The 15120-nt window shown below is 36.5% G+C and overlaps 1 protein-coding gene across 3 annotated transcripts in view; it reads right to left on the bottom strand.

Annotated features, from left to right (window-relative positions):
* C2CD3 (C2 domain containing 3 centriole elongation regulator) overlaps nucleotides 1-15120 on the bottom strand; it is a 144612-nt gene that overhangs the window by 106150 nt on the left and 23342 nt on the right. For 2 of the 3 annotated variants that reach the window (XM_042906813.1, XM_042906815.1), the window contains 3 exons: nucleotides 9151-9283; nucleotides 8544-8702; nucleotides 1074-1221 (listed from right to left, as the gene is read on the bottom strand). In XM_042906813.1, coding sequence (XP_042762747.1) covers nucleotides 1074-1221; nucleotides 8544-8702; nucleotides 9151-9283 — 440 coding nt within the window. The remainder of the gene's footprint in view (nucleotides 1-1073; nucleotides 1222-8543; nucleotides 8703-9150; nucleotides 9284-15120) is intronic. The other variant, XM_042906814.1, reaches the window with a different exon arrangement.

The raw sequence follows: 15120 nt of genomic DNA, 5'->3' as shown, positions 1-15120 counted from the left end.
CCTGAGAATCTCATGTTAAACTTCTCCCTGTTTCCTCTGACCTTGGTAACTCTTGTCTTACCACTGAGCTGATATAAACTACCTTCTATTTTCAGTTATCTTTGACCTGGAGAAAAGAACAATCAGGAGTATGACAGCAATCTTCATAAATATAAATGTTTACTTATGGAACAGGGATTGGACTTATTACATATAGACTCTATAAGAGGGCACATCAATGAATAGAACGTATAGCTTGATATAACAAAGAACTTTGAAAATGCTAGAACTACCTGGAAAAGAGAATGTCTTATCTTTTTTTTAAATATTTATTTATTTTTGAGAGAGACAGAGCACATGTGGGGGAGGGGCAGAGAGGGAGGGAGACACAGAATCCAAAGCAGGCTCCAGATTCTGAGCTGTCAGCACAGAGCCCGATATGAGGCTTGAACCCACGATCCATGAGACCATGACCTGAGGTGAAGTCAGACGCTTAACTGACTGAGCCACCAGGCGCCCTGAGAATGTCATGTCTTAAGGGTCAGTAGAGGTATTTGACACCTGTGAGTAGAAGTGTTTCTGGTATATTTTGAAAAGATACCAGTTGAGGTTGGTTTTGAGGGTATGCCTGCATTAGCTCTTCCTTAGGAGAGGTCTAAGGAAGCCACATACTAAAACCATAGGCTTTGAACTCAGGTAAACTTGAATTTTAACCTTGGCTCTAACATGTGTCCTTGGACAAAATTCTTAAATCTGGTTTATTTATTTTTTTTTTTAAGTAGGTTCCATGGGGCTTGAGATCAAGAGCTGGATGCTTAACTGACTGAGCCACCCAGGGCACGCCCATCTTTTTTTTTTTTAACTAAGCCCTATACCCAACTCGGGGCTTGAACTCACAGCTCTGAGATCAAGAGTCGCATGCTCTATCAACTAAGCCAGCCAGTTGCCCCTAAATTCTTAACTTTACTAGGCCTGTCTCCTCATCTGTAAAATGAGATATATAAAATGGATAGCTTTCTGTCTGGCAACATGCCTGCACCTAATAATATTAATACTCATGTTCAATTCCCAAAGCAGCAGGTTTAATGACTTACAGGTGCCGTGTAAAATAAGCTCTCCAAGAGACTCTGGTCATACTGAGGGTCATTCAGCTCACTGCTACAGTACACATCACTCCCAGGAGATGGGGAATCTGGAGGAGAGCCTAGCCCATTCCAGTAATGACCTTGGGATAATTCAGCACTGTAGAGATAAGAAAAACAAAGCAGAAGAACTTTAAAAGAAGCTTCAGTTCAACTGTATTTTTTTAATTAAAAACTTTTAAGTTTTAAACATAGAAGAAATGTGTTAAGCAGAAGACTCACATTAAACAGAAGGACTATCTGATAAGTATTTTCATATTGTATTCCCCCTCCTCTGGGATGATAACAGCTAGTATTTAAAAAATACACTACTGACACTGATTGTGATCTCATTTATTTAACAAACATTTTTCTGGGCATCTATTATGTGCCAGGCAAGGTGTTTGTTAGGTCTTGAATGATACAGAGATGGCTAACTAACTTGCTGTATATTCTTGCACTGCTTATGACCTAACAGGGAGAAGAAGGTAAAGAATCAACTATAATTTAATGAGTTAAATGCTTATGCTGTTTTTGTGAAGAATTCATAAATAAGCCTTTTTCCATTAAGCAAAAATATGTGTATTTTGGGTTAATTATGCAAGATTAATTCTATGTGTGATATAGAAATAAGTAAAACAGAAACCCTACTTACAAAAAGTTTGTAAATTAATAAGGAATATAAGCATACAAGTATGTATATATTTCATTTGTTTTTTTCTCGTGTAGTAACTAGCACTGAATGAACATCTGTAAATGGATTTATTGAATTTATTTAAAAAAATTTTTTTAACGTTTATTTATTTTTTAGAGAGATAGAGTGTGAGTGGAGGAGGGGCAGAGAGCGAGGGAACCAGAATCTGAAGCAGGCTCCAGGCTCTGAGCTATTAGCACAGAGCCCAATGCAGGGCTCAACTCACAAACTGCGGGGTCATGACCTGAGCCAAAGTTGGACGCTCAAATGACTGAGCCACCCAGGTAATGAACCGGTTATTAATAATAAAAGCAATAATATTTAGTAAATACTTAATATGTACCAGGTAACATGCTAAGCATTTGATTTATTATTAATTCTTTCAACTTTGCTTCCCATTCATGTTAGTTGCTATAATTTTACCCCCCCTCCTTTTTTTTAAGTTTATTTAAGTCATCTCTACACTCAAAATGGGCCTCAAACTGAAGACCCCAACACCAAGATTCAAATGCTCTTCCAACTGAGCTAGACAGGTGCCCCATCCTCTTCTTTAATTTCCAAAAAAAAACAAAAACAAAAACCAAACCAGCACATAATTACTACCTTCAAGTTAGATCATTTTCCTATAGTTCTTGGAACAAACAGATGCTCAATAGATATCTGCTCCTTTCCTCACCTTTTTTTAATCTACAGCAGGGTTTCTCAAACTTAGCACTACTGATATGATGGGTCAGATAATTCTTGGTCATTGGGAGCTGTTCTGTGCATTTTGGATCCCTGAATTCTACTCACCATATCTCTGTAGTACTCCCCCAGTTTTGATAATCCAAAATGTGTCCAGACATCACCAAATGTCTCATGGGGCTGGAAGTAGGGGAGAATAGTTCCCCAGTTGAGAACCACTGATCTATAGTAATCTAATAATCTCTCTCAAAGGTGAGAACTCCCTAACTGCCAAAACCCAACTAACAACTTCCCAATCCACATGGCTTCTCTGTAGCACCAGAACACTGCTCCTTTTTGAAGTTCTACTTTTTGGTATCTTACATAGCAATCATTTACTGAGGTTCCCGTCACTCAGTTACTTGCTTTTTTCCCTCCTGCATCACACACCCTTAAAGTTAAGATCTCCACTGTTTAGAATGCAGTCCTCTCCTTTTAATACTTTTTTACAATTAACATTTCTTTGAATGTATTCTACTGTCTATGACCCATTAAACAGGCATGTTGGAGTGGTGAGAGCAGGCATCTTTTGTTTCTCATTTTACAGGAAAAGCATTCAGTGTTTCATTATTAACTATGATGTTGGTTGTGGGCTTGTTGTTCATGGCCTTTGTTATACTGACGTACCTTGCTTCTATGCCCAGTTTGTTGAGAGGTTTCATCATGAATGGGTGTTCAATGTTGTCAAATGCTTTTTCTGCATTTACTGGGATGATCATATGATTTTCACCTTTCATTTTGTTAATATGGCATACCATATTTACTGATCTATGGATGTTGAACCATCCCCGTATCCCTGGAACAAATTCCACTTGATTATGGTGTATAATCCTTTTAATGTACTGTTGAATTCAATTTGCTATTTTGTCGAGAATTTTTGCAACTGTTCATCAGGGATATAAACCTATACTTTTATTTTCTTGTAGTATCCTTGTCTGGCTTTAGTATCAGAGTACTGCTAGCCTTGTAAAATGAGTTTGGATGTGCTCCCTCCTCTTCTGTGTTTTGGTAGAGTTTGAGAAGGATTGGTACTAGCTCTTTAAATATTTGGTAGAATTCATTAGTGGGGCCATCTGGTTCCGGACATTATTTTTCTTGGGAGGTTTTGGTTTACTCTAAGGTTAGATTTTGTTAATCTCCTTACTGTAATCAGTCTGTTCAAGTTTTCTGTTTCTTTATGATTCAGATTTGGTAGGTTGCATATTTCCAGAAATTTATCCATTTTTTTTTCAAATTTTTATTTAAATTCCAGTTAGTTAACATATAGTGTAATATTGGTTTCAGGAGTAGAATTTAGTCATTCATGGGGTCCTAGGTGGCTCAGTCGGTTAAGGATCTGATTTCAGCTCAGGTCATGATCTTGTGGTTCGAGCCCTGCGTCAGGCTCTGTGCTGATAGCTCAGAGCCTGGAGCTTGCTTCAGATTTTGTGTCTCCCTCTCTCTCTCTCTGCATCCCCCTCCGCGCCCCCTCATGCTTTGTCTCTCAAAAATGAATAAAAACATTAAAAAAAAAAGAATGTAGTGATTCATCACATATAACACCCAGTTCTCATCATAACAAGTACCTTTATTTTTTAAAAAATATTGTTTAATGCTTATTTATTTTTGAGAGAGACAGAGCATGAGAGCAGGGGAGGGGCAGAGAGAGAGGGAGAAATAGGATCCAAAGCAGGCTCCAGACTCCTGAATTGTCAGCACAGACTCTGACGTGGGGCTTGAACCCACAAACCACAAGACCATGACCTGAACTGAAGTCAGACATTTTATTAACTGAATGAGCTACCCAGGCACAAGTGCCCTCCTTAATTAATACCCATAACCTGGAATTTACCCATTTCTTGTAGCTCTTCCAATTTGTTGGCATATCGTTTTTCATGGTAGTCTCTTATGATTGTAGTAGTCTCTTATGATGTGGCATCAGTCATAAGGAATCATAAGGCATCAGTCTGCTACCAGTTCATGTATTCAAAAACCTCCAGCTCTTAGTTTCATTGATCTTTTATATTGCCTTTGTAGTCTATTTCATATTCTACTCTGATCTTTGTTTGCTTCCCTCTGCTAACTTTGGGCTTAGATTGTTTTTTCTCTAGTTTTTTGAGGTATAAATTTAGTTATTTTATTTGAGACCTTTCTCATTTTTTATTTTATTTTTTAAAGTTTATTTATTTTGAAAGAGAGACAGAGAGAGTGCATGAATGCATTAATAGGGAAGAGGCAGAGAGAGTGGGAGAAAATCCCAAGCAAGCTTGGGATTGATCTCATGAACATGAGACTCAGGGCTTCATCTCAAGAAGCATGAGATCATGACCCAATCTGAAATCAAGAGTGAGAGACTAAACCAAATGAGCCACCCAGCCACCCTACATTGTTTTTTAATGTACATGTTTATACAATAAACTTTCCTCTTAGATCTGCTTGTGTTTCCAATTTCCTCTGTCTCAAGTTACTTTGATTTCCCTTTTGATTTCTTTGACTCACTAGTTGTTCAGGAGCCTGTCATTTAAATTCCACATATTTGTAAATTTTCTAGTTTTCTTCTTGAGATTTTTAGTTTCATACTATTGTGGTCAGAAAAAAATGCCTGATATTTTCATCTCTTTAAATATATTAAGAACTGTTCTGTGGCCCCATATATGATCACAGATAATGTTCCATGTGTGCTTGAAAAAAGTATGTATTTTGCAGCTGTTAGATGGAATGTTCTATATATGCGTATTAGCTCCATCTGGTCTGTGTCATTTAAGTCCAGTATTTCCTTATTGGTTTTCTGTCTGAATGATCTATCCATTGTGGAACATGTGGTATTAAAGTTCTCTGCTATTATTGTATTGCTGTTATTTATCCCTTCAGATTTACTCATATTTGCTTTACATATTGTTTCTTCATTTTCCTTGACTTCTTGTATTGAATTCTGTATATTTACACAAAACAGTCACCTGCCTTTCCTACCCATTTCAATGGTATTTTCTCATTCATACAATATGTAGGAATTGCTCAGTCTCTGGATCTTTTTCAGAGGGAACTGCTCTGTGTGTAGCTTTATATTCAATGTGTCCATGGGAGAACAGGAGTTCAGAAGCCTCCTATGTCACCATCTTGGTCAGTTCTCCGGAGTAGCTGATGTCATTCCAATTCTGATACTGTTTATATGACCTTTCTTTTTTTCTTTCTAGAAGTTTTTAAGATCGCCTCCTTTTACCCAGTATTTTGAAAATTCATGATTGTATATCTTGATGTGTCATTTTTCAGACCTTATGCTAGATTCTTTTAAAAAAAAGTTTCATTTAGACATAATTCACATAACATACAATTCATTCATTTAAAGTGAGAAGTTCAGTAGTTTTTAGTATATTTACAGATATGAACCATCACCACACTTTAAAAATATTTTCATCACCTCAAAGAGAAACTATGTATCCATTAGCTATTATGACTTACCCCCCATCATACCCAGCCCTAAAAAGCCCCTGAATCTACTTTTTGTTTCTCCAGATTTGTCTCTTTTGTATGTTTCATATAAATGGACTCATAAAATATGTTCTCTTTTGTGACAACCTTCTTTCATTCAGCATGTTTTCAAGGTTCATCTAAGCTACAGTATGTTATCGGTACCTTATTCCATTTTCTGGCCAAATAATATTACAATTTATGAATACCCCACTTTTTTCTTCCCTATGTATCATCTCATGAACATTTTTAACTATTATGAATAATGCTGCTATGCAAATTCATGTACATGTTTTTGCATGGACTTATGTTTTCATTTCCCTTGGGTGTATACCTAGGAGCTGAATTGCTGGGTCAATGGTAACTCTACCCGTTAACAGTTTGAGGAAGTGATTATTTTCCAAAGTAGCTATACCATTTTACACTGCTGTAAGCAGTGTATGAGGTTCCCAATTCTCCACATCCTCACCAACACTGACTATCTGACTTTTTGATTCTAGCCATCCCAGAGCATATGAATGGTATCTCACTGTGATTTTGATATGCATTTCTCTGACAACTAATGGTGTTGGCATCTTTTCTTGTGTATATTAGCCATTTCACTATCTTCTTTGGAGAAATTTCTATTAAGATCCTTTGCTTATATTTAAAAAAAGTGTTTTTTAATGTTTGTTTATTTTTGCGAGAGACAGACAGACAAAAAGAGAGAGAGAAAGAGACAGACTGTGAGTCAAGGAGGGGCAGAGAGAGAGGGAGACACAGAAACTGAAGCAGGCTCCAGGCTCTGAGGTGTCAGAACAGAGCCTGACTCAGGGCTCGAAGCCATGGACTGTGAGATCATGACCTGAGCTGAAGTTGGATGCTTAACTTACTGAGCCACCCAGGCACCCTGGGGAGGTGGGGGGGCATATTTTTAACTGAATGATTTGCCCTTTAATTATTAAGTTGTATTAGTTCTTTATACATTCTAGATATAAGTCCTTTATCAGATTTGAAAATATTTTCTCCATTTTGTGGTCTTTTCACTTTCTTAATAATGTTCTTTGAAGCACACTTTTAATTTTCATTAAGTCTGATTTATCTATTTTTTTGTTGCTTGATTTTGATGTCATATTGAAGAAACCTTTTCTGAATCCAAGGTCATAAAGATTTACCTCAATTTTTGTTAAGACCTTTATAGTTTTAGCTCTTCCATTTAGCTATTTCATCTATTTTGAGATTTTTTAAAAAATATGGCTTGAGATAAAGGTCCAACTTCATTTTTTGGCATGTGGCTAGCCAGTTGTCCCAGTAGCATTTGTTGAAAAGACTATTTCCCACTGACTGAACATCCTGTTGAGTATTAGCTGACCATAAACACAGGTTTATTTCTAAACTCATTTTTATTCCCTTGATTTATATATCTGCCCTAATGTCAGTACCAAACTGATTTGATTACTACTTCTTTGCACTAAGTTTTAAAATGAGAAGTAGTGTGAATCCTCCCACTTTTTTCTTTTTCAAGACTGTTTTCGCTATTCTGGGTCCCCTGCAATTTCATAGGAAGTTTAGAATCAGGTTGTCAATTTCTACAAAGAAGTCAACTGAAATTCTGAGAAAGACTGCACTGAATCATGAACATGGGAATTTTTTCCACTTATTTAAATTTTTTAAAACTTTTTTTGATAATGTTTTGCAGTTTTCAGAGTTTATGTTTTGCACTTCTCTTGTTAAATTTATTCCTAAGTATTTTATTCTTATCAATGTTATTATAAATGGAATTGTTTATTAATTTCATTTTTGGATTGTTCATTACAAGGATACAGAAGTATGACTGATTTTGTATATTGATCTTATATTCTGCAATCTTCCTGGTTTTATTTTTTTAGTGGATTCTTTAGGATTTTGTACAGATCAGATCGTGTCATCTGTGAATAGAGATAGTTTTACTTCTTCCTTTCCAATTTGTATCCCTTTTATTTTTTTTCATGCCTAATTACGTCGGCCACATAGGTAATAAGAGACACAATAAGACCCTGAATTAAGCTGTATCTGTTTAAAATCTGAGTTCTGAGGGGTGCCTAGGTGGCTCAGTTGGCTGAGTGTCCAACTTCAACTCAGGTCATGATCTTGCGGTTTATGGGTTTGAGCCCTGTGTCAGGCACTGTGCTGACAGCTTGGAGTCTGGAACCTGTTTTGGATTCTGTGTCTTCCTCTCTCTCTCTGCCATTCCCCGCTTGTGCTCTCTCTTATTCTTTACCAAAAATAAACATTAAAAAATATATATATAAATAAAAAAATAAAATCTGAGTTTTGAAAATTATACCCTAACAGTGGTATTGGGGAGAGAACTGGGAGATAACAATAGAAAGGTGGAAGACCATTCTGTAAGTGAAGCTAAGAATAAAAGGCTAAAGACTGGATTTTTACTTAGTAGGTAATAAGTAATGATTGTTATTTAGTATGCAAATAATCAAGAGATTGACTTGGAAGTCAATTGACTAAGGAAGTGTTGCTTTCAGAAGATAAATCTGTTAACAATATACACAATGAATTGAAGGAAGAATTTAAAAGGAAGAAAGATAGTTAAAAGCCCTTACCTGCCCAAGAGCAGCTGTATGGCTCTGGTGTCAGCTTTTGTGTCATGTTTCCAAAATGTATTCTTAGTTGGAGGGAGGAGGTGATCTTCTATGTGGTCTTTAAATTGGTTCTTAGACAAGGCTTTGATTCTATGGTATGGAAAAGTACTTTCTGAGTGGCTAACATAGAGGAGAAATCTAAATCAGAATTAACTGAGCTAAGAGATAGTACATGGAGATGGTTCAATATATAAAATTGAACACACTTTAGACTTAACTACCTTAAATATATATAAAACTTCACAACTTACAAAACCCTTTTCTACCTTAGAATGTAATTTGATTTCTGTCAGAGAAGGAGAAAGTATCCCCATTATACATATAAGCATGCCAGTTTATAGGGAGAAAAGAATTTAGCCATTTACATAAATTAGCAAATGCCAGCGCTAGGTCTAGATGTTGAGTGTCTTAACTCCTTATTTAGGCTTCCTTCCTTCCTTCCTTCCACTACATTAAGAATTATTTGCTGAGCATTTCTAAGATTATTTAGTCTATAACTTAACAAAAACACACATTAGCAGCAATTAAGAAATGAACTGTTAAGAATCATGTTTACCCTGTAACTTACTGTGTTGAGGCTCTGAGGAAATCTTCCTTCATGGGAGGATGAACTTCATCCAACAACATGCTAGTATCTGGGCTCGATTTCATTGCAGAAATCACCATGGCATTACGCAGTTTATTGCCTTGTTCTAATAGAGCTGAAGAGGGCAAAAGCAGAACATGGAAAATCTAAAATCCAATAGTAATACTTGCAATATTCGGCATCTCTCCTTCTATGACCAGACTTAACCTAGTATATTGTAATGACTTACCCCACTAGCTTGAGAATTGTCTGCCTTCCCCACCAGCTTGAGAATTTCTTGAGGATACTCCCTTTACAAGAAATGTTTACTGAGCTATTATGGGGACTGTTTCAGATGCTGGCATTACAGCAGTAAATGAAGTCTATTCTGGAGGGAGGTCAGTGTGTCTAGGGTCATTATATGGTGGTAGGTCATTATATGAATGCATGGACTCTTCCAACTGGTATTTGTACATAATAAAGTTAATAATGTTTACATATTATTTTTGTATCTAGATATCTTACTGAATTCTATTATTTATAATAATGTCACTATTATCCAAAAAACACTAACTACACCAGCTAAAATTTATAAGCCATAGTGATAATCTATTCCAAATTTATACTTTACGAATGAAGAAAAGAATGCCAAAAAATTCCCAGGACTTGTCTAAGATCATACAACAGGTTAATAGAAAAGTCAAGATGAAGGCTTCAGAGTTTCTGATAAGAAAAATTTACCTAAGTGGGGCACCTGGTGGCTCAGTTGGTTAAGTACCTGACTTCAGCTCAGGTCATGATTGTGTGGTTTGTGAGTTTGAGACCCACATTGGGCTGTCTGCTGTCAGCACAGATTCTGGTTCAGATCCTCTACCCCTCCCCCACTCACACCATCTCTCTCAAAAATAAAATAAACATTAAAAAAAAAAAAAGAAAAACCTACCTAAGTAAATTTACTAAACTTAGGCAACAACAACAATAATAGCAATGATAATTTACTAACTCTTAACCATGTGCTGGGCACTACTCTACATATATTATATATTAACTCATTTAATCCTCCTAAGAATTCTCTGAGATAGGTACTATTATTTTCTTCATTTTACAGATGAAAAAAATTGAGGCACAGAAGATAAGTAACTTGCCCAAGTTATACACACAGTATAACTAGTATGACTTCACATCCTATGATTTTTATTTTTTATTATTATTTTTTTTAAGATTTTATGTTTTTAAATAATCTCCACACCCAACATGGCGCTCAGACTCAGAACCCTGGGATCAAGAGTTGCACACTCCACCAACTGAGCCGGACAGGCGTGCCTACATCCTATGATTTTAATTACTATACTAGATATGACCCTACTTTAGTCCTTAGACATCTTTTTAAAGCTTAGGACCAGTGGCATTATTCCAAGGAACAGTGGAAAGTATTATGTTCTTGAGGTTCCAGAGTTGCTTTGGAGGTTAACTGAGACTAGACACCAAGTGCCCATCTCTCTTAGTCTAGAGTTTTAAAGCTTCCAAAAAGAAAGAAGATATGGTAGTCAGGCCAAGGGGGGGAAAAAAGATCCATAAACATCTAACATTTGTTAGTATAAAGAATTCAAAATATAGCTTAAAAAGTAAAAAAACAAAACAAAACCCGAAATATCATATGTTCAATGAAAACACAACTAAACTAAAAGAAAATAAAGATCGACCATTCAGAATTCTAAGATAATTCCCCCCAGGATTCCCAACTCTGGTGTACACATATCTTCTCTCTGATTCAAACATTCATCTAAGTGCTGTGAAGAGATTTTGTAATTATGTTCCAAATCAGTCAACCTTAAGATAGAGAGATCTTCTTGGTTGCCCAAACCTTTTTTTTTTTTTTGTCTTGTTTATTTATTTTTGAGAGAGAGAGAAAGAGACAGAGCACAAGCAGGGGAGAGGCAGAGGGAGAGGGAGACACAGAATCTGAAGCAGGCTCCAGGTTCTGAGCTGTCAGCACAGAGTCCAACGTGGGTCTCAAACCTACAAGCCGAGAGATCATGACCTGGGCCAAAGTCAGATGCTCAACTGACTGAGTCACCCAGGAGCCCCTGCCCAAACCTTTTAAAAGCAGAGTTTTCCCTGCCTTTTTGCAGGTTATGATGTCCGAGATTGAAGCAGGAGAAAGACTTAACGTATCCTTGCTGACTTTAAGGTGGAGGGAGCCAAAGGTCAAGAAATGTAGGCAGCCTCTAATATGCCCATTAATGTCACTACCCAGGAATACTTATCGTTAATATTGTGATATATTTCTTATAGTTTTTAAAATTATGTATACACACACACGTATTTATATATTTCCTCTTTTGTAAACATACATATACTGTTTTGAAATTGCTTTTCACTTAATATACATTAACATTTTTAATGTAAATAATGGTAGCACAATAATTGTTCATATTGTTTTTTTTTTTAAATTTCTTTAAGACTCAGCCAAAAAAAATGATTGTCTTGTTTATTCAATGGGAAAGGGTGAGGAAAACATGGACTTGCTGGCATTGGAAATTTGGCTAAAGATTGCTATGTGACAGAAAATTCTTTTAGTTTCTAGTTGGTACTTGGCTTTACTCAGTACAGTTTAAAGTTCTTCAATGAGGTGGGCACACTCAAATGTACTATGAATAAAGTGGATAATAACAAGCAGTGTTGATAGTAAACTTCAATTTCAGGGCCATGTAGAAAAATAGTTTTTCTACTGATACCCAAAATGTTTCTGGAGAAATAATAGCCTTGGTACTTTATGATCTAACCATACCCAACTATTTTCAATTCCATAAATACAATACTTCATGTTCTCAAAGCTCTGGGTATTTAATTCCATCAAAGAATTTATCATACAGTATTATAATTGTCTATCTCACCCAATCAACTTTGAGACCAGGGATTGGCTCTTGCTGATTTTTATATTCTCAGTGTCAATACAGTGCCTTGTATATGTCAGGCATTTGATAAAACGTTTTAATAAATACTTCCACTGTTGTTTATATCATACGTAATTGTACTACATCTGCTTTGGAGTCTGTTTCCTTTATTAGACTGAATTCCTTAAGGTCAAAGACTATACATTATTTATCATTGTACCCCCAATACTCAAAACAATGATTGATCTAAAACAATCACTCAAAAGATACTTGGAGTCTGCTTGGGATTCTCTTTCTTCCTCTCTCTCTGTCTGCCCCTCTCTCGCTTGTGCGCGCAGACATGTACTCTCAGAATAAATAAACTAAAAAAAAAAAAGTTTTTATCCCTGTTAAATAAAAATTCCTCAGAGAATGGAATAATTTAAAAGTGACTTAATCAGTAATTTATATCTAAATGGGAATAGGTACTTAAGATATTTTCCAAAAGCAGGTTTTAAAAAGGAAATAAACCTTGAGGAAAACAAGTAGGACAAGTCTGAGCACAGATGGTCCATTTATTGGCCTCCGTGTGGTTTCGTTGTTGAAACAGCCATTCTTGGAAAAGCTTTTCTAAAGTCAAAGACATGGCAACTAAAAAACATCTGATCTCCCCTTCTCAAGGGGAAGCTTGTACCTACATTATAAGAGCTGTCATGGCATCCTTCTGCACCTCAACTCAGTAATCATTTCCTAAATAAAAAAAGGCATTCAAGTGAGTTCAGGACAAATGTTTCCCTTGTTTATTTTCCACATGCCATGTGCACAGCCCCTGCTAAACTCAGGGAGATGTACAGCTTCTGGTTTTTGTTCTGACTCCTTGCTATCTATTCTAAACGCAACTCTCATAAGAAGGATGTGCAGTTCATGTTTCATAAATACTAGCCAGTTCACCAATTCAGCTCTATACCTCTTTTCTGGTGTCATGTCAGTATAATAAAGACCAGGAAGACATTTATATTTACAGTATTTGTTACATCCCTCTCAGAATCCCAGCTCTAGACCTACTTTAGACTAGAGTGGGCCACTTAACCTTAGTTCTCCAGAATCTTGTGGTTGGAAGGGGCCTTAAAACATCCTATCTGTCCACTTGAAAATTCAATACAATCTGAAAAAGTCCCATCAGAAGGTGAACTAGCTCATGCTTGACCATTTCCAGTGACAGAGAATTCACTACCTCTTGAAACTGTCCTTTCCTATTGTATGTAGGTCATACTATTTTTTGTGTGTGTGATGTTTATTTTTAAGAGAGAGAGACAGACAGACAGAGTGTGAGAGGGAGAGGGGCAGAGAGAGAAGGAGACACAGATCCAAAGCAGGCTCCTGGCTCTGAGCTATCAGTACAGAGCCCAACATGAGGCTTGAGCTCATGAACCGTGAGATCATGACCTGAGCCAAAGTCAGACGCCCAACCAACTGAGCCACCCAGGCGCCCCTGTACAGGTCATACTATTAACTCAGGCTGAGTCACAATCTGTCTTGTTTCATCTTTAAGACAACTGATCCTCATTAAATCTCATGGAAGAGACTACACATTGGCAGTCCATGTGCTGTACCTGTCATATTTTGCTTGGCTTGGACAGTAGAGCAGAAAGGTCTTTTTTTTTCCTTCATTTTTTTAATGTTTATTTCCTTTTGAGAGAGTGAGACAGAGCATGAGTGGGGAGGGGCACAGAGAGAGGGAAACAGAAGCAGAAGCCGGTTCCAGGTTCTGAGCTGTCAGCACAGAGACCGATGCTGGGCTCGAATCCATGAACTGTGAGATCATGACCTGAGCCAATGTCAGACGCTTAACCAACTGAGCCACCCAGGCACCCCAGAAAAGTCCTGATTTAAGGAAAAATGAAAAAAAAAAAAAAAGGCAGGCCTAGGTAAACAATGAACCTACAGTAGGATAAAGCAGAGGACCTTGCCTTAGAGTCTAAAGGCAATAATGAACTAGAGCTGAGGAGCAGCTACCCCTTTGACAGGACAGGAGCTCCCTAATTCTGAGCCTGTGTTTTCGTTTTTAAATGGGGATAACAATCCCTACCTCACTTGGTTTTTGTAAGATTATGTGGATAAGGTACTTGGCATAGTATCTAGCACATAATGAATGCTCAATAAATGATAGCTGTTTTTGTGAGGCTAAATAGCTCTTGGTGGTCCCTTCCTCAACCTGGTTACTCTCTTTAGAAGGAACTCATCTTCTTTAGATCTTTACTCATGTTACTTTTTTAATGAGGCCTTCCTTTGCCAACCTATGTAAAACTAAAATCCCCTTCTCTCATCTGCCTTCCTTTGTTTTTTTCCCATTGCCATTATCATCATCTAACACTACATACTTACCTATTTACCTGGTTTATCATTGGTCTTTCCATCTAGAATACAAGGTCCATGATGCAGAATTTTGTTTTTGTTTTAATTTAAATTGCTGTATTCTGACATGTAGAAGAATGCCAGACATATGATAGGTACTAAGTAAGTAACTGCTTAATGAGCAAAAAATATCTTTCTCCAAGTCTGGTGACTATACAAAATATTCCAGGTGTGAGCTGACAGGTGCAGATAGTATAGTATAGTATATTGGGATAATTCATTCTTGTTAATGTAGCCTAGGATTGCACTGAAGATTAACATTAATAGATCATAATCAGAGTATATCTTTTAAAATAGGGGATCACAGACATTTCAGTTGAAAAAATATGAATGAAATATCTTTCTTCATGAAAAAAATACCCTGACTAATGTAAATTATGTACCCAAATAGTTATTTTAAAGACTTTTCTACTAATGCTGCAGATATTCTACTTTGGAAATTTACTTGTGAGCATGGAAACAAATTCCTGTCATGCTACTAATGTTACAGAGATATATGGTTGAAGCCTTAGATTGTAATGTAAGGACCTCAGTTGCTTTTATAATACCACTCCCAAATAATCCTATTTGGACTTTTAAATTTCAATTTAAGCCCTTATATAGGTAAACTGACTTCCTTCTACTTCTGTTTGGCTGCAAGTCATATTCAATTCCTAGGCTTAAGATTAGCAGTTGTTGTGCA

The sequence above is a fragment of the Panthera leo genome, chromosome D1, assembly GCF_018350215.1.
Source record: "Panthera leo isolate Ple1 chromosome D1, P.leo_Ple1_pat1.1, whole genome shotgun sequence".
Lineage (NCBI taxonomy): Eukaryota > Metazoa > Chordata > Mammalia > Carnivora > Felidae > Panthera > Panthera leo.
Note: the sequence above shows the minus strand (reverse complement) of the source record. Positions and strands in the feature narration are given on the sequence as shown.